Source organism: Pseudochaenichthys georgianus, chromosome 19 (genome assembly GCF_902827115.2).
Source record: "Pseudochaenichthys georgianus chromosome 19, fPseGeo1.2, whole genome shotgun sequence".
In the NCBI taxonomy this organism is placed as follows: domain Eukaryota; kingdom Metazoa; phylum Chordata; class Actinopteri; order Perciformes; family Channichthyidae; genus Pseudochaenichthys; species Pseudochaenichthys georgianus.
Window position 1 is genome coordinate 20923853 of NC_047521.1, and position 18869 is coordinate 20942721.

Consider the following 18869-nt stretch of genomic DNA (forward strand, 5'->3'; position numbering starts at 1 on the left):
CTTAACCACGTTAGCCTCAGAAAGATAAAATAAAATGTAGCCTACTTTAATCCTCTCAATTTGGGATTAATAAAGTACAAAACCAAACAAGGCATTACATAATACCAAATAAAAAAAAGTAGAAATAAACCATTCTAAAATATAGACATCATAAAACAGAAATAGAAATAAACCAGCATTAGAGAGTAAGACAAATATACAGATGACCGGGAAGATATCAAATCTATAAACTGTCTGATGTATTTGTTGGTGATAAAAACAGGATAACATAATATGATATAACACTTTTGACTGTAAATACATTTAGCGGATAATTCTGTACTTTTCATATTTAAGACTTCTACTTGTAACGGAGTATTTAAGACTATGGTATGTGTACTTTTACTCGAGTAAAGGATGTGAGTACTTCTTCCACCTTTGCTGATGACACATATGTTGACGATACTTTAACTGGCGGGACAACTGAAGCCACGTGCATGGGCATTGAGCAGTTTGCTTCTGTCAAGGTTGCCTAAAAATATCACAGCCTGGTCAGCCTGGATTTACAGCATGGAAAGTGGGACAGATAATTCAATCTTCCATACACCTTAAAATGCAGTATCCTTTTGCAGAATATATGAATGTGGTCATCCCGGTAAAAAACAAAAGAGAAATAAATAGGGCAATTTTAAGACTCTTTTAATCGATGCATCAATGATCTATGCAAAGTGAATTTTCCAAATTTTCTCCAGACCCTTACAGATTATTACATACTTTTTATATTAAATATTTATTATACAATGCATTTAAATAATGAGGAATTTATATTTTAAAAAGTAATATGATTAAGCATTTCAATACATCCACATTCTCTTTGGTTAATGAGCATACATCCTTATAAAGTACCAGTCAGTCAGAACAGAATCAGAGATATTTGGTTGGAGAGAGATGGAGAATATGTTGAGAACCCTCCATGTTATCAGTCCTTAAGTGCCGCCATTCCTCCTGGCCCTATCTGCCGAATCCCCGCGGGTCATTGGCCCTTTTCGACTCCTCTTTTCCACTTGTTTTGCCGATTTGGTACAAAGTGTTAGCCAGGTTGTGAAGCTGGCATGTCCCGAGATGGCATCCTCGGGGTGCACGCCGAGGACGTAGCTTCTCTGCCATTCTGTCAATGAAGAAGAGGAGAAAATTAAAATTAGGCTTTTAAATCATCCCATATATTCACTTGACAATAACTTGTTTAAAATAAATCACCAAACTACAATTGTGGTTTGCGCTCAGCCATAATTAGTATAACTAAAATAAACACTACAGTTTTCATGGTGCATAAATCAATTTCAATTTCAATCAAATTTAATGTGACATGTCAGGAGAACGGAAGGGTTTAACTATTCCATGTACTGGTACTACTCATGCTATATTGTGAATGTATATGCTTTTTCCTACCTGTGTTTCAGTGCCTCCAGGTCTGGATGTCGGACTTCTGAATGAAATGGGATGATCCTCAGTGCTGGAGCATGCTGCTCATCTGTGTCCTCTGACCTTTTCACCCCTGAAGTCTGGACAGAGTCCCCTGTGAGGACAGTGTCTGCTTCTGACCTGTCGGAAAATCAGAAAAAGGTACTTATTAAAGTAGGCACGCACAAAACAACTCTGATTTGCATGACTGTAGAGATGAACATTTGTTGACAGGTTTTCCAATGTTCTTTTTTTTTAAGGCAGAAGTTTTTTAATATTCCATTAAAGATTAACAAGCTGTGGTTGACACACCATTATGGTTACTGTCAGTCTTTCACATTCATCATTAGCTGTATATTTACTGATGTTTTCACTGACCTGTGAGTCGGTCTAAGTGGTGAGGCAGCACTCAAAGACACAGTCAGCAGCAGCAAAACGGCTATCTCCATACCGCACTGGCCTGCGTGGCGGGAAAAAAAAGAAGGCATGAATGATGCTGAGGAAAACATCCTGTCCTGACCAAATTGAACACCATGTTAGTTGTAAAACACAGACAGAAGATTTTGTGAAGGGAACTATCAAGATAGGTAACAACTATGAATTAAACAATAGTTTAAACAAGTTGAAACTTACCACCAAGAAGATCCCAAAGGCTGCTGTTTCTTTTGGAGTAAACCATTCGAAGTCTCTTGCTGATTGTTGGATGCCCAAGTCTGTCACCCCTCTCCACTTTTGGTCCTTTATAGGGTGAGGGGGTGTGTCTGAAAGGTAGTCATTACACAGTCAGACCGACTCACACACTCGGTAATTAATCAGCTCTCGTGGCAGTTTTATTCTTTATTTATAAGAGCTGTGATACATAATGTAAACAATCTATAAAGAACCTCAGCATTGTATTTATACTTGAAGTGACCTTGTACCTTTCATGATGTTTACATTGATTACCGATGTTCACTCTCCGCCCCCCCCCCCCCCTCTCCTGCTCCACTTCCTCCTCCATCCCTCTCCTTCACTCCACTTGCTGCTGAGCAATTGTTCCAGAAATCGCTCTTTCATTTCCATCACCTGCAGGAAGCCTGCAGGGCCCAAAATAACCCTGATTCTCCTCCAGGCTTTTCTTTATCGGACTATTTGTCCTGTGCCTTTTTCCCTCGAGTCACCTCGCCTTCACCGTGTTTATTACTGAAATGTCCTTCACTCACATACAGTGTTTCAAAAACATCTTGTTCATCATACATCTGGTTTTACAGATAATCTGATAAAGGTATAGATTCCACGAATGTTTTTTAAGCTTTGTTTGTCCACTTATAAATGGTGACAGACGTAAGAGAACTTTTCAGGTTTGGCACAAGGCCACATGTTATTATCTTTCGAGGAAAGGATCCTGTCATTCATAATCTTTGTATACAGTTATTCCATGGGGAACCAGTTTCAAATTGTCCAAGCTCCTCTCTGTTTCTCCCAGCCTCTCTACTTCCCCTCTCGACTCCATTGTGTAGCTTTCCTGTGCACGTTGTCTTCAGAGTCGTGCACTGAGTCATCGCTGCTGTGCGTGCACACAAGAGCTGTGAAATGATTAAGCAGTCCTGTGATTTCACAGACAATTAAGTGTGTGAAGTGTGTGAAGTGTGTGAATCTGTGACCCTCTACAAAGGTTACAACTGCATGACTAAAGGCGTTCTGTGCCAAAGTCAATCACAGTTCCTGTACACCTGCTGCTTCCAAGCTTAGCCAAAAAAAATACTATGCATACTAAAATAGAAAATAAACTGTGTCACTAATAACGTCTCAAACAATAAGTTATTGAATGGATCAGTCAATCAAAAGCAGGTTGATCTGCAACTGTTTTGATGATTTAATTATCATCACATACTTTTATCTGATGACATCACATTTAGTAAATTATGATTTCCATTTTGACTCTTTTTCCTAATGTTTCAGTTGCACTACTGTTGCAATACGAAACAAGTTGGAACATATCTTTTGTATCCCTCTTTATTATGATCTTTTTTGCTCAATGCTGTGACATTTAGAAGGAATTAGGAATCCATCTGTAGAAAATAAAACATTTGTTTTGTTCAATTACATCTAAAGAAACTCTTTGAATAATAATTTGTGCTGGGTATGCTTTTTAAAATATATATTTTTAAAAACTCATTTTCATCCTTATTGAAAAATCCTCAATATGTGAATAGGCAAACAACATTTTTCACCCCATATTCGTCCTTAATGGACATTTTTTGAATGGTTTATGACAAATAGACACAGATACATTGAAGTCGATTGACCCTTGCTCTTATTTGTCAGGGGATTTTGGTCTACATGCAGTATTTTGTGTCGCGGCCGTTATGACGGTAAAGTAATGATGTCAGTCTGTGTCACGATGTTGGAGGCCTATTCCTGGATTGCACAACAGCTGTTTTCTTCCACTGTTTTAAAAGGCTACTGGGGGTCATCACCTGTTGATATCCTACATCTTAAGCGTGTAATTCACCTTGAAGGAACATGCTTCCCTGAGAGCACTTTGTCAGGACTCCCCTGACTTTCCTCCCACTCTCGCTGACGTACTGTGCATCCTGTTGTTGTAAACCTGCATCCACCAGCCGGCCCTGCTTCCTCTACCCACTGGGCACAAGAGTGAGCATCCTGCCGGGAAAGCCTGTCGTTCACTCGCATGTCATCTTCTCACGGAGTTCATCTTTCAGGGCCCTCAACTCATTTTGTGTGTGAACCATGTTTACAGTGCATCGAAAACAACAACATTTACTAGTATCATTTGAGAGTGCAATCCTTGTTCTTGCTCTCATCCACTGCAGCTTGATTTCTGTTACATCTGATCTCATGAAGCAGCCTTTTCTAAGTTCATTTGCAATAGAAACATGTTTTAAATGAACTCATATTGTGCAATAGAGACATTATCTCATCAGACTGTATGGTTTGATTGTCTCAACCTTGAGAATAGCCCCATCTTGTGGGACTAGACACAAACAGCTTTATCCTACAGTATAAGTCACTGTACCTTTTTTATGTACATGATTCTATAAAAACTGTAACATGTTAATCTATCGGATGAGACATATTGACATTGTCTTTGTTGACCCTACAGATGCATTTATAAGACACGTTTTCAAAGTCCGCCTTAGCAACAGTGTGGTTATGCAACAGCAAGAGAGGCGTGATAAAAAAATAAAAGATCTGGATGGTTCTTTCAGCATGGTTCATATGCTATTAAGAGATTTGAGGGAAAGAGTGTGTTAAAGCTGGACACAGAAAGAGAAAGCGTCTGGTAAAGCTGTAGGTTAACGGGTCAACACTGCAAGATATAAGCCCAGAGTCCATTAGTGGATTATAAGCATAACCAAGCCATGGCTCCTGAATCCCTCTTGGATTAAAGAGAGAGGGAGAGAGATGCGTAGATACGCTGAGTGCATGAGGAAAGCCATTGACTCGAGCAAATTTGAAGGCAGAGCGTTGTATACTAGTTGAGCATAGGTGAACTTAAGGGGGTCTTGGCACAGCTAAGGTATATTATTCTAAAATATACTTATCTCACACCTGGCTGATTAAGGGACCTGCACAAGGTAAATTTTAACAGTGGAGTTAAAGTATTGTTGATGTGTGTGAAGAATATATATTAGTGTAACAAAGTGTCATGTGTAGATGCAGCTTCCAGTAGACAGGAAGCATGTATTAGTGATCAAATAGATGTGGTTGTTGTGAAGATAAGTTTGTAGGAAGTGTGTAATTTGTACTTCTTACTGTCACATGTATTGTTTTATATTCATACTTTCTCAATCCTGTACATGATGTGTTTTAATTACTATGTTTTTAATCTTGCATAATCTCCGGCACCCGTGACCATCCTCGTAATGATTGTTGTGTAACTTCAATTTCTTTATGGACTGAATGATTATTCCTTCCGTGCGTGCGTGTGTGTGTGTGTGTGTGTGTGTGTGTGTGTGTGTGTGTGTGTGTGTGTGTGTGTGTGTGTGTGTGTGTGTGTGTGTGTGTGTGTGTGTGTGTGTGTGTGTGTGTGTGTGTGTGTGTGTGTGTGTGTGTGTGTGTGTGTGTGTGTGTGTGTGTGTGTGTGTGTGTGTGTGTGTGTGTGTTCAGAAAAGCATGGACGTGGACCTGGAGGGGATTATCCAGTGTATCAAGCAGGGGGATGAGAGCGGTGTTCAGACACAGCTGGAGGAGTTCAACAAAGAGGTAACCCCCTCACATAAGCCCAACCATTGCTGTGTCTGTCAAATACACTGCTGATAGACCTGAAGTTGTCGTCATTTCTCTCTACAGTATGCCCAGTGCTTCTTCTTTGATTCAGAGGAGAGGGACAAGAGAAAAGTACGTTTGTATGCTTCTGCACCTCTGAGAAAGTGAATCATCATATCCCTGGCCTAAGTCCTTAAAGTTGTCTACACTGTCTGTGTGTGATTAGTAATTGTGCTGTATCAGTTATCCCTGATCCTCTCTCCTTGAGTCCCTAGACAGATTGAGCCCCAGGCTTTAAATAAACAACATACTGCAATTACTGTTAATCTATACTACCCTCAGCTGTCGCTTACAGCCATTCAACAGCTGTATAATAATGAAATCTAAAAAACAAATCCACCAACAAATAATGCATGTAATGTTTAGTTTCTTTTATTAAATTTGATATATTTTTAATTGTATTCGATATTTTTTTTCATCTAATTTATTCAGTTCCTTTTCAGTCTCTTATGTATTGATCCATCTAGATCCACTGACAGACCAGTCCCCTCAATGGCTGTAGAAATAGTTGGTAAAAAATTCAAAACATGATTTCATCTAGCAACAACGTCTCTTTTCTTAGTACAGAAAAAGTTTCTCAGCAGCTTTGTAAAGATATACTAAGAATAAACTCTTATTAGATTGTAAGATCTCCGTATGGTAACATATAGGTATGAAACGTAATGAAATATCGCCCCCTAATTCCCAATGATGACATACAAATAAACGTATATTGTTTTCTCTCTCTTCTGCTGCGCTGCTCAATGACATCTGTCCACCTCCTAAAGCAAAAAAAACTAGAAGAGGTACAGTACTGCCACAGTGCACAAACAATGTTCAAGTCTCTCTCCTGTTTGCACACCCTTTAACTACTTCATGAGTTGTAGTTGATCACATTTGTTCTTTGCCCTGCTTAACCAGTTCAGGCAGAATAAAGTGAGGGATTACGCTGATTCTGACTCTGAAGAGTATGACCAGGAGGATCCAGGCCTCATCCTCAGACAGGTGACACTATCATTTACCCAGAAGTGTTTACATGTATTGCTTTGTGAGGAAAGTTGTTCAACTGAATGTCTGTTTTTCTGTCCTCAGAACTTAGCTCTTGTCCTGGTGAGGTACATTAGAGCAGAAGTGAAATGTCCTCTGTTGAGAGTCTCTCTACGCACCCTGAGGATCCTCTCCAGAGACAAAAAGGTCCTGGGCCCCTTGGTGACCGACAGCGCTCTCCTGGCGCTCGCAAAACTAGCCGGGCTGACCCAAAGTGATGCAAGTGACGACACCAGCGACTCTGATTTCTACGACAACATCCTGGCTTCTCTCGCTGAAGCCAAAGTGTTGCCCTGTGGCACCGAAGAGGACGAGGGTGACATTGAAGCCAATGACCAAGACGAAGATTTCTCTGAGGAGGAAACCATCGGCACCACAGAGGGCATCCATCCTAATGTGCTGGAGAGAGGGAAGAAGGACCGCAGAGTGAGCAAGATTGGTGGGGAGGAAGAGGAGGAGGGAGGCGAGTCAGCAGAGGAGGCTCAGAGGAAAGAGGCCATGAAGGTGTTGTGTAACGTGGTGTACAACAGCAGCTGGGCGCAGGAGAGGTTCAGTGCTCTCAGGTGGGCTTTCCTCAGAGACACACGTCAATTCCAAATACTGATAAACACCGCCGCTTGCTTTGCATTTCTGGGTCTATATATCTGTTATTACCTGCGGCTTCCTTCCTTATTTTCCTATCAAGCCACTAGACGCCTTAAACAGACAATTTGTACTCTTTATATTTGTATTACTTACAGTTGAAGAGTTACTTGGCCTCCGATGGTTTGGATGATATTATGCAATGGGTTTACTCAAAATAAGATAACAAACTTTTACACAATAAAGAAAAGAGGCCTTCACCATAGTCAAAACAAAGAGGCAAAACTCAAATAAAATAACAAACAACTTAAGTATTCTTTCTTGCTTTCTTTGTTTGTTAAGGCTTATATAACTTGATAACTTAAAGGGTAATTGAACGGTTAAAAACTGTGCCTCGACGGCGTCTTTCTAACAGGTTGCCCAACACTGTCACTTTAGAGGAGGTGCCATGGGAATTGTAGTCTTTTATACTCTGGTTGACTACAGGCGTCACGATTAGGTGGCCTTTTTATAAAAACAAAGTAGGCTACTGGCTCTAACACTGCATATAATGGTTAAATTAAGGCAGTCTTCTGTCAATTTGGAGTGAACAGGAAACACAATTCTGTGTATTTAATATCAGTGACACCATTAATATACTTTGTCATGACTTTCTGCTGGCTTTGATACAAATCAGAATATTTGCAGAGATCTAACCTCTTGTTTTGTTCTCCATCAGGCTCATTTGTGGCCTCACAGAGCGTCTTTCCTCCGCTGTCAGTTTCTCGTCTCCCTCCAGTGTTCACTTCTATGAACTACGCCTCATGTTCCTCATGACTGCTCTGAGGCGGGAGCTCAGCACTCAGCTCCAAAAGGTAAACAAGCACGCAAAATGTTATTTATAATGTACATTAGACATAAGACACAAAAAGCTTAAAACAGACACATCAATGATACACCTGACCTGACCATTAAGAGAAGGTGGAATGAAACGTTAAAATCATTAGGATCAGCAAGCAACAAGTAAGAAATAATAAGACGTGAAAATCAAAACCAAAATAATTAAGTAAAGTTATGATTCAAACAGTTGACAATAAATTAGTTAAACCCAATAAAAAAGTAGAATAAACTACAAAACACTTAAAATAAGTACGAATACAATCAAATAATAATTAAGAAAGCAACCAGACTACTCTTGGGCGCTGCTAAAAAGTGATCTTTTCAGTTTAATTTTAAAGGGCAATAGCGTATAGTCGATGTGCCTTGGAGCATAAAAGCTTTAACCAGTACCTCACTTATTACAAAGTTACCGTACTAAATGTGTAGAATGGTAACTGTTATGGTAGTTTTAATATGTGGTATATATGTAACAACCCCTGGGGTCCTTCCACCATCAGTTTATTCTAGTATTGCTATAAACAGGTTGAAGTGTTACCCCTCTGAGCATTATCTCCCTATGTTGCTCTGCAGGAGGGAGGTGTGTCCATCTTCACAGCCGCTCTGGAGAGCTGCCTGCAGGTCCAGTGGAAGGAGCAGTATGAGTGTGTGCTGGACCCCGGAGCACCACCCATCTCTCTGGAGGCCTCTCAGCGAATCATAGAGATCCTCAAAATCCTCTTCAACATCACCCACAGCGCCCACAGGCAGGAGCCGAGTGAGGTCAGTGCCAAGAGTCCATTATCAATCCATTAGGTGTATGGTGGATTAGGACAATACATATAACCTCTGTACTGTGTGTTCCTCCTCCTTCAGGATGATGCAGCTCTTTACCGTCACCTGGTGGCGATCCTGCGTCTCTGCCTGATGAAGGAGTGTTTGCTTTCAGACGACACTGATGAGCTGCAGGGGTGAGCATGAACCAAAGGTGGTTTATGGAAAATGAAATTGCAATGAAAATCACCATTAATCATTATTTATAACAAAACTGATGCATTTGGTAATAATAAGTTGCCGGTTTCCAATTTGTATTTCATTAAATACTTTCATGCACATTCTTTTTAACTATAGTTCAAATGAGCTTCAACGGTATAAATGGCCAGGTCTAAATGACATGGATACTATGGTTTATAGTCATGTACCTAATCTTTAGTGTTACATTCTCTCTGACAAATTTGTTTTGAAAACAGTTCTTTCATACAAAAAACTGCCAAGCTGAACCGACTGCTTTGCCTTTGCGCTCTATTTTATAAATGTTTGCAGTCTGTTCTTTAAATCTTGCCTCCCTCCCTCAGTCACACGGTGAACCTGCTGTCCGCGCTGCCTCTCCAGTGTCTGGATGTGATGCTGACGGTGCCTCTGGAGCCAGACTCCATGCAGTGCCAGGGGGTCAACATGGACTGTGTTCAGACCCTGCTGATGTTCATGGAGAAACGTCTGGAGCTGGTGAGGGAGGAAGTGATACAATTACGGTTTTGTGCCTACAAAAGTTAACATTTTCATTTCATTTTTATTTGTTCCGTTGATGGTATGCACAACTTAATGTATAACAATTATTTACAAAACATGTCCTCGAAAACACACCATACCCGAAAAGGAGCAGGGAGAAGAAAACAATCATATAATACCTGCCCCTTTCTCAACACAAATGTAATAAATAGAAATAGATGGTCTGTCCTTCATATTTTCTTATTCACAGCCAATCATTACATTATCGTAGGAAAATAAGAGAAACGTACAAAGAAATCCGTAGTTCCCACTTTACAGTTAACGGAAAGAAACAAAACAAAAAAACAACAACACCAAAACATCACATGAACAAGGAAGAGTGCAGCACTCTTCTGAGTAAGACTGAAATAACCTGAGGTCTTCTTTATTTGTTGCTTCTCAGGGTAATAAGCTGAAAGAGAAGGTGACCCCGGTCCTCAATCTGCTGACAGAGTGCTGCAGAGCCCACAGAGAAACCCGCCATTACATCAGGAAACATGTAATACCCCCCGAAACACCATACCTCAGAGAAAGCATTGTGCTTCTCACACTTAAACTATGTTGTATCCTCTTCATTAGATCCTTCCTCCTCTGAGGGACGCGTCACACAGGCCGGAGGAAGGCTCCACGGTGAAGAGTCGTCTGATCCGCCTCATGACCAACCTGGACACAGACCTCAAACACTGCGCTGCTGACCTCATCTTTGTCCTCTGCAAGGAAAATGGTAAGATGACACATTATTATTCTTCATATTTTCACATTTTGGGGTCTCCACTACAGAATTTAAAACACATGTCAGTGCTTTTAAGCACAACATGCATCAGAGACCCTTGGAAAAGCGTGTCAGTCTTTCTCACAAGTCTGTTTCTTATTTAAAGTACATTTTTGAAACTATTAATGTTTTGTTTTTTGCAATGTAAATCTTTATGGTCACAATATACATGGTATTAACATGCTGGTTACAACAACATAATAATAACACTTTTACAAAAGGCCAGCAAGGCATTACAACATTTAAAATTAAATAAAAGGCTAGGGATATGTCTTCATGTTATTATATTATTAGCTATTGTTCCATTCAAATGTCTTTGTTTTGAGTCTTGTATAGAGTCCATTTTTCCCACTTTCCGTTGAGTTGCGTTTCTTGTAATCTCAGTCAGTTTTTCCATCAAAAAGATTTCTTCCAGCTGTTACCCATTGGTTTTTCGTTGGTGGTGCTTCCTTACCCCAATTCCTAGTGATAGCTTTCTTGCTGGATATTAGCAGAATTTGATCAGATATCTGTTACAAACTATTAATAGTTTAACACCACCTTCACATCTTCTTCCAGTGGGCCGCTTTGTGAAGTACACAGGTTATGGTAACGCAGCGGGTCTCCTGGCCACCAGGGGTCTGCTGGGGGGCCAGAGCTCCAGGACCCTCAGCTCTTACGCCCAGTACTCCAGCGACTCGGACTCGGACACTGAGGAGTACCGGCAGGTCAAAGATCGCATCAACCCGGTGACAGGAAGGGTGGAGGAGGAGCAACCCGACCCCATGGAGGGCATGACGGAGGAGGAGAAGGAGGAGGAGGCCAAGAGGCTCTTCATGCTTTTCAACAAGCTGTCCAGGTCAGTTTCAACAACCGTAACATCAAACTAAATCAATAAGATTAATGTAAATGCTGATTTTTAAATGAGTTTTTCATCCCTCATTGGCAGAGGTGGGAAGTAGGGGAGTACAAATACTTTGTTACTGTACTTAAGTACATTTATCTGGTATACTTTACTCTACTAATTATTTTTCTGACGACTTTTACTTCTTACATTTTGAACACAAATACCTGTATTTTCTACTTCTTACATTTTCAAACAGGCTGATTCCTTTAGTTTGAATGTGTGTTTGGTGCGTGATCATTATTATTTAGAGTCATTGCGTGCCTATTGATTTGAACACGATCCGTGTATCCATCACTTCCTGGTCTTCTCTACAGAAGAGGGACCAATGAAAACGTTGTCATGTTGCCGTTGTTCAGCATGGAAACATTCATTAGCTAAGAATGACATTATTGTTCTATTAATATAAAAGGAGGTCAGGTACTCTTTAAAACAGCTGCTAGTTATGGGTACTTTTTACTTAAGTACATTTTGAAGCCCATACTTCTTTACTTTTACTTGAGTAAAGAAGTTTAGTCAGTAATTCTACTTTTACCAGAGTATTTTTAAACACGAGTATCTGTACTTCTACTTGAGTAAAGGATGTGTGTACTTTTGCCATCTCTCCTCATTTGTTCCACAGAGAAGACATTATCCAGCCGATGGGAGTGGACTCAGAGGGGAAGCTGGTCCCCATGTCTGGAATGAGAGATCTTTCCATCCCGGAGGAGAGGAAGTCTGGCTCAGAGAATGATGGAGAAGCCGAGGAAGGAGAGAAAAACTAAAACTCCCATTTGTTTAATTTATATATTTATTTTGTAAAAGTCCCATTGCTAAAGTTGACAATGCTTGGAAACAAAGGAATGTCGTTTTCTCACCCAGACCCAGCAAGCATCCGTCAAATTAATGGACCCAAGATAGGATGTAAAAAGCTTTTTTTCTTTATATTCATAATAATAATATAAAGCATCAGAAATGTCACATTGGTTTAGGTGAAGTTTACAGTAGATTTTAAGTGAATTTCATTGTAAACGTGATTATATTCTAATATTTTAATAAAGTCTTGAACGTGCATTATGTTTATTTTCAAGATGTTACTGTTAAATCAAATGATACCCCAAACAGGGAGATTCAAGGCAAAGATTGTACTAATGTCTTTAAGCAGAGACAGATTACTTTAAAAAGAGCAGAATATACAATGAGTGAAAAGCCTGTTTAAGAGCATTTATTGATCTCAGTTTCTTTGCATCAGAGAGCAGGACATTATATAAGAGAAGTGGTTTAAATTCCCAGAAACACTAACAGCAGAAATAAGTATAAAATATCCAATCAGAACTCTGTGATAAGAGCCTGATTATTATTATGTAAAGCACATATTTATAGTAAAAACAACACCAAAGCAATTATTTACACCACTATTTTACCTGATCTATTTGGTGTAAAACGAAATGCTCGTAAAATATGTAAACATTATTATTTCTGAGATGTTCTCGGCAAGGTAAAGGACACAAAAAGGGTAAACAATGAGCAAAGTGCGTCAGTACAGGTCCATCATCTCCTCCAGGGACATCTGCAGCTCCACAGACTGCAGTGAGGAGGCGCCGCCTCCAACAGCCATATTTTTCAGCTGCTCCATCGAAGTCAGGACCACCTGACACAGAAAAACAGAAGTCAAATTAGGGATGAAAGTCAGGAAGGCATATTTCAGCTTGTCAGAAGCCATGCAATTTGAGAGAGATGGAGTAATGAGACGTGTCAAGTTGCAAATGAACTTTTTGTATGAGCTTCTCATTTCTCAGCATGCATTCCTCTGTAGTGGTTGAAGAGCAGAGACACCTTGACACCTTTACACCTGAGGGATCAGCTGTCACCTCCGGTATGCAGCCTTTGTTCTCTCAGAGCTATTAATCAATACTGAGAAAGAATTGCCTCTTGAAAGCCGCCGCTCACTACAGCTCTCTAGAGTGAGCAATTTAGTGGGTTTGATCACTCGTGAAATTTGATAGAGGGAGAGAGAAAACCCTTCACTGCCAAACTGAAATACTGCTTTGAGGTCTGTGAGAGCACAACACTGTCTGTGACCTTTAATAATTCAAAGGTACTCTCACCTCCACTGTGATGAGTTTCCTATCCCAAGGCCTGTTGTCTTTATCCGGCCACTTCTCGCCGAGGCAGAAGAACAGGGAGCTGGGAGGGGATTCCTTCCCATTTATGAAGTCCAATATACCTAGTAAAAGACAAAGTCAACTTTATTGTCAATTTTTCAGTTTGTGAGAGATCGAAATACCGTTTCCCACAATCCAGAGGAATACAAAATATAAATATATATAAAAGTATGTACAAATAAGTATATACATAAATATACACAATCAACAGACACATTTGCACATCAGAATCAGAAACAGGTTTATTACCAGGTAGGTTTACACGTATGAGGAATTTGACTTGGTGTCGTGGTGCATGTAAACAAGAATTTAAAACACATGTAGGGAACTAGAAAAATATAAAAAATATAGTCAAATATAACAGTATTTACATTGCAATGGAATGGAATAAGAAGGAATAAAATATGGAATAAAAATCGGCATATGCACACATTAAAGACATAAATAAAAGCACAACAATCAACATACAAAATAAAAGTAACTTCAAAAACTGTGAAAAATGACAATTGATCACTACACCAACATGAAAGATACACCACATTTTCACAAGTACACTTACAAAAAGACGTTATAGTTATTGCTTTCACCCACCTTGGATAAATTCCTTGAACATGTACAGTGGTTGTGGCTGTAGTTTAGAAATCTCTTGCGGCTGTCTGCTCTCGTCAAATTTGGAGCGGCTCCAAAATGCTTTGATTTCACCCCGTCGCTGGCCGTAGACCACACTGCCCGACACTCCGACGTCCAAACCCTCGCCCAGCTTGTCCAGGATGCGCTGGGTCAGGTTGGCCTGGGTTTGATCCAGCATGGCTCCGGGACTTGGCAGAGAGACGAGCGACAGGCCGGACCCGGGATCCAAAACTGTCCCTGTGAGTTGAGGACTGATGAAAAGACAACTCATTCCATTTTAAGTTGAACTGCAGGTAATTTGCCTTTGATTCATTACAGAAAGTTAGATGGGATTGATGCCACTTTCATATCAGTACAGCATTAATTTAGCTGCAGCCATGACTGTAAACTAGCTTAGCACAAAGAATGAAAACGGGAAAAAAGTAAACTTGTTCTTTTTTACACGTCAGATTTATAGAACCTGGTTAGCAGTTTGGCCAAAAATATTATTCATATATCATAAAACTGCCATTGTATAGTATCTCAAAAACGTTTTTAATATAGTATCTTAAAACAATAAAATTATGAGTGTCTACATACTTAAGAATATGTATTTGCTGAAGTGCCAAAAAACTGTGCAGCTTTAGAAGTGGTAGTATTTTGCAAAACTGTAACAAAGTGGTATAATAACCTAATCTACTACTCTTAGCAAGAAAGTGAATATTGTGTTGTTCCCAAACTAATAACTTTTACTCTAACTGTGAGAGTACATTTTTAAACTTGGGATATTGAACATTTTGTTTCCTTTATTTGGGTGTTACCTGTAGACCAAGCGGATTCCAACTTCATTGTCAACCAGCTCATCCAACACCTTCACCCCTCTGTAGTACACGGATATCCTGAAATGTGTCTCTGTGGATTCAGAAAGCAGAGAAGAGTATGAGAAAAGGCATGTTTACATGTTTATAGACCACATTGTTTTGATGGCCTTAATCAGACTCAGAACAATGTATTCATCCCCGGGGGAAACTGGGTTTTGTAGCAGTTGCTCCATTTTAGAATAAAATAAAAATGTGCACATTGTACTAAAATATAACAACAATGTAGAAATGTGTATATGACAAACTATAAAGTGGTGTATTAGTATTACGAAAGATATGAATTCTGAAAACAGATCATTGCTTGTGTACAGTGTAAACAGTAATAATCCCAAGTGATATGAGTATTGCACAGTTGAATAATAATGGCACAGGTCAGGGTATTCTATGTTAATATTTTAGACATCTGTGTGTCCATTTCCTTTCTTTCAGTCATGTTTATCCACTTACTGAAATGTTCTCCATCTCTGGTGTTGTTCACAGAATGTTTGAACTGCTCAGCAAACTGCTCGTCATAAGCCCCGCCTACAGCTCCCTCTATTGGTCCTGCCGGTTGCTCAGGCAACCCAGCTTCACCCTCATACACCACTGGAAACTGCTGTTGCCCAGGCAACGCATGTCCACCAATCACAGCCGGGTTCTGGAGCTGCTGTTGCTCAGGAGGAAGCTCAAAGCCTGCAGTGCCCTCTGTGGAAAAGTTGGAGAAAGTGAGAAAGTGTTTCCAGGAAAGTACCTTCAGTCTGCAGCGATGATGAGGAGGAAATGATGAGAAGAGCTAGTCTACCTGTGTCCGGGCCAATATTCAGTCCCATCAGACACTCCTGCAGAATATCATGATGGCCGGGGTGTTCTGCTGGCGGAAATTGGTTCTTAGGAAATGTTCAGAAAAGTAATTCCATGTTCTTAGCTTTCAAATGAATCCACATTTCTGGAATTCTCTTACCTGAAAACACAGTGTCTTCTGGAAGATAGAGATAGTCTTCGAAGTTTGGGACGGCCTGGCTCTAAAATATCATAGATACAAAAGTGTTTACATGCAATCGTAAAATTATACAGCATTTGTGATTTACTTCCCGTGTTTCTACAAACCCACAGTCATTTACCTCTTGTGTAGGAAGGGGGAAATATTCAGACAAATCGGGATCATCTTGTTCCTGGGATCCAGCAGCAGAGTTAGCTTTGAGAGTAAAAGTAAAGAGCTTAGTTAACCTTTCTAATTATTTATTCTCCTCAGAACACATCTTTAATCCTATAATCCACTTCACGGATGGTAATGATTCTGTATTTGCATATTACCCTCACAGATCTCAACCACAGAAATGTAAATCATGACATAATTGTATGCAACAACGTCTAGAAGGGCTGTCTGACAGAGGTTCAAATAAATACCATAGCAAACAGTTAACTGAGGACCTTATTAAAAGTGATTTGTTCACAGCAGTAGGCTTCATTGCTTAGCTTCTATACCGATAAACCTCTCTTCCTTCAAACTTCGGGCTTTCCGTCCGCCATCTACTCTAGGGCTGCGGCCACACGAGGACAAATTTGGTCGTTTGCGTTACTGTTTAGTGTCATATAGACCGTTCGGCCACACGAGGACGACCGAATACGGCACTAAACGACTGAGGAAACGATAACGGGTCCCAAGGTGGATAGAAAGGCATACGCAACTCTCTGGGGGGTCAAACGGCTCCGTGTGTACGCCCTATAGGTTATACACTGACTATGGATTTTTGCCAGGTGCCAGTACACACACTATTGTTTTGTAAGTAGTTTAGTACAGTGCATAGACAAAATGCCTTTTTTAGCTGGCCTGTTATCCAGTACAATTAAGTACCAAATGTTGACAGTCTACGGCCGGCTCTGTGGATCCTCACCTCCTGAAGCTGACGCCTCCGGCCAGCGAAACACTTTGTGGGGGTTAGCGCCGTCGTTCTTGTTGTCTGAGATCAGTTTGAAGCCTTTTGCTCGGAGGGCGCTGCGGAAGTTCCTCTTCCAGACTGAATGGTCTCCGTGAGCTCGGCCATTGCCACTCGTCTCTGCCCAGGCCTACAGCGGGGACACGGGTTAAAACACAGCACCGGCTACCTGTTTCTCTCAGAATAGTTACAACAAATATTTTACTTGTTTTTACAGTTTTAAATTGCAAGTTGATCCCTATACCTGATTTTGTTTAAACTATATTGCGACTCGTGTTTTTCAACATCATCCTGATTATTGTGTGTGACATTACCTTAAAGATGAGGATGTCCGTGTTGGAGGAGTCCTGTCTTAAAGCGTGTTTCCATGGGACGGAGAACTCTGTCTGCTCCGGGTTGGTCCACTGGACACCGTCATACTGGTCGCTGTTAATCTTGGCCCGCAGCCACGGTATCAGCAGCGGTTTAGACATTTCTGCAGGAGAAACAAAACAAGTTAAGTTTATACTATTCAAATCGTACATACCAAATCAGTGTTGTAGCTATGCACTATCCAGAGTAGCTTGCACCAAACTGTGAACTTAAATATGATTTTAACCTGTAGAAGGCACTATTTAGTAACTTTAAAACCGATGCATGAATACATCACCAAATCACCAAATAGTCCTATATGTAGTAAAAAAATGTGTACATAAAAAATAAAGCTATTTTAAATTTGCATGTTCAAAAACTGTTAGCTAAAAAATTTTAGTCTTGTATTTTTTTGAAAACGTTTGGGTATATTATTTCCATTGTACCTTGCGTTGTTGATTTAATTGAATAGATCATTATAACTTATTAAACGTAATTAGTGATTATCCACCTTAATATTAGATTGTTATTGTCACTCAAAGACTATGGTGCAGCTGGAAAAATCTGCCTAAATTGGTAATTTCTGTATTGCAAGAAAGAGGAAGCAGGCCAATATTACTCCAGCTGTATGAACACGCAATACCAAAAATATTCTGATAGGGTAAAAATAAATAACTAGATTTTTTTGAAATACTCAAATATACTGACTCATTACAGTAAATATTTAAGAAGGAAGAGTGAAACTAACTATATCTGGAAAAAAATATATATACTTTACGAAATAGCCAATACTATAATATTAGTGTACATGTATTTCATGAATGGTTCGTTTAGAGTACAAATTAACAAGGCTAAACATATCTACAGGTATGTAGTATTATACAATATTCCAATGACCGTGTGTAACAATAAAGAGCTACACAAACAACAGCTTAAGACGGAATGACTGAGTAACACATTCGTTCACTACAGATAATAACTAGACAGTGACAGCAGTAATACAACCGCTCCTACCCGCAGTGGCCTCAGCCGGTGTTGAGTTCAAGTGCAGTCTGCGTCAAAGGTCCGAAATATGATGCAAGGCAATGTCTGTAACTAAGCATTAAAGGTGAGAGTCATTCAATCCGAGCCCATGCATTCCTAGAGTATCTCCAGGTCTGCTTTCTCTCTGATTTAAAGAGGTTGATCGGTGTTCTCGGGAAACTCCGAGTCGTCAGTTTCGTTTTTCAGATGTGACGTCAGCGAGAGTTTCATATCAGCGGTCCCGCGAGGTGGGGACACACACACACACACACACACACGCACGCACGCACGCACACGCACATTTATTCCAAATCAGTAACTGTGATTATGTAAAGAAAATCGTAGGGAGATGTAATTGTATACTATTTTCCACCAGATTAGCTTGCCATATAGCGCCAATAGTAATTTACAGGTTTGCTGAATATAAAATAATGCTGCAAAATCTATGTGGTTGATTTTATATCATTGACTCAGGCTGTGAAAAAAAAAACCTAATAAAAATGCAATAGTGCTCTCATGGAACCATCATTTAAAAGGCTCAAACATCTTACATTAAATACTATTTGG

The 18869-nt window shown here is 39.9% G+C and overlaps 2 protein-coding genes across 3 annotated transcripts; one reads left to right on the forward strand and one right to left on the reverse strand.

Moving 5' to 3' along the window:
• Positions 1-4937: 4937 nt before the first annotated feature.
• Positions 4938-12471, forward strand: LOC117464718 (chaperone Ric-8A). Its single transcript, XM_034107336.2, has 14 exons — positions 4938-5021; positions 5554-5649; positions 5737-5784; positions 6480-6497; positions 6613-6696; positions 6784-7301; positions 8039-8174; positions 8770-8958; positions 9052-9146; positions 9531-9681; positions 10127-10222; positions 10303-10447; positions 11054-11333; positions 12001-12471. The coding sequence occupies exons 2-14, from the start codon at positions 5560-5562 to the stop codon at positions 12140-12142; spliced, it is 1992 nt and encodes a 663-aa protein (XP_033963227.1). The 5' UTR covers positions 4938-5021; positions 5554-5559; the 3' UTR covers positions 12143-12471.
• A 96-nt stretch (positions 12472-12567) lies between these two features.
• Positions 12568-18495, reverse strand: irf3 (interferon regulatory factor 3). Of its 2 annotated transcripts, none has more exons than XM_034107345.1 (11): positions 18294-18495; positions 17243-17403; positions 16887-17058; positions 16113-16186; positions 15953-16013; positions 15794-15859; positions 15460-15696; positions 14953-15043; positions 14114-14403; positions 13466-13584; positions 12568-13008 (listed from the first exon to the last, which is right to left on the reverse strand). In XM_034107345.1, the coding sequence occupies exons 2-11, from the start codon at positions 17399-17401 to the stop codon at positions 12895-12897; spliced, it is 1383 nt and encodes a 460-aa protein (XP_033963236.1). In that variant the 5' UTR covers positions 17402-17403; positions 18294-18495; the 3' UTR covers positions 12568-12894. The 2 variants fall into 2 exon arrangements, with proteins under 2 accessions (XP_033963236.1, XP_033963235.1); XM_034107344.1 differs by having other exon boundaries at positions 15794-15862.
• Between the last annotated feature and the right edge of the window lie 374 nt (positions 18496-18869).

Bases quoted from the DNA above. Each gene is read 5' to 3' on its own strand.
- LOC117464718 (XM_034107336.2), top strand. From the start codon at position 5,560: ATGGACGTGGACCTGGAGGGGATTATCCAGTGTATCAAGCAGGGGGAT. The intron at 8,175-8,769 runs GTAAACAAGCAC...GTTGCTCTGCAG, and splicing joins TCAGCACTCAGCTCCAAAAG to GAGGGAGGTGTGTCCATCTT. The intron at 10,223-10,302 runs GTAATACCCCCC...CCTCTTCATTAG, and splicing joins GCCATTACATCAGGAAACAT to ATCCTTCCTCCTCTGAGGGA.
- irf3 (XM_034107344.1), bottom strand. From the start codon at position 17,401: ATGTCTAAACCGCTGCTGATACCGTGGCTGCGGGCCAAGATTAACAGC. The intron at 17,059-17,242 runs GTAATGTCACAC...TCCCCGCTGTAG, and splicing joins CGGACATCCTCATCTTTAAG to GCCTGGGCAGAGACGAGTGG. The intron at 13,009-13,465 runs GTGAGAGTACCT...TTTCTGTGTCAG, and splicing joins GGAAACTCATCACAGTGGAG to GTGGTCCTGACTTCGATGGA.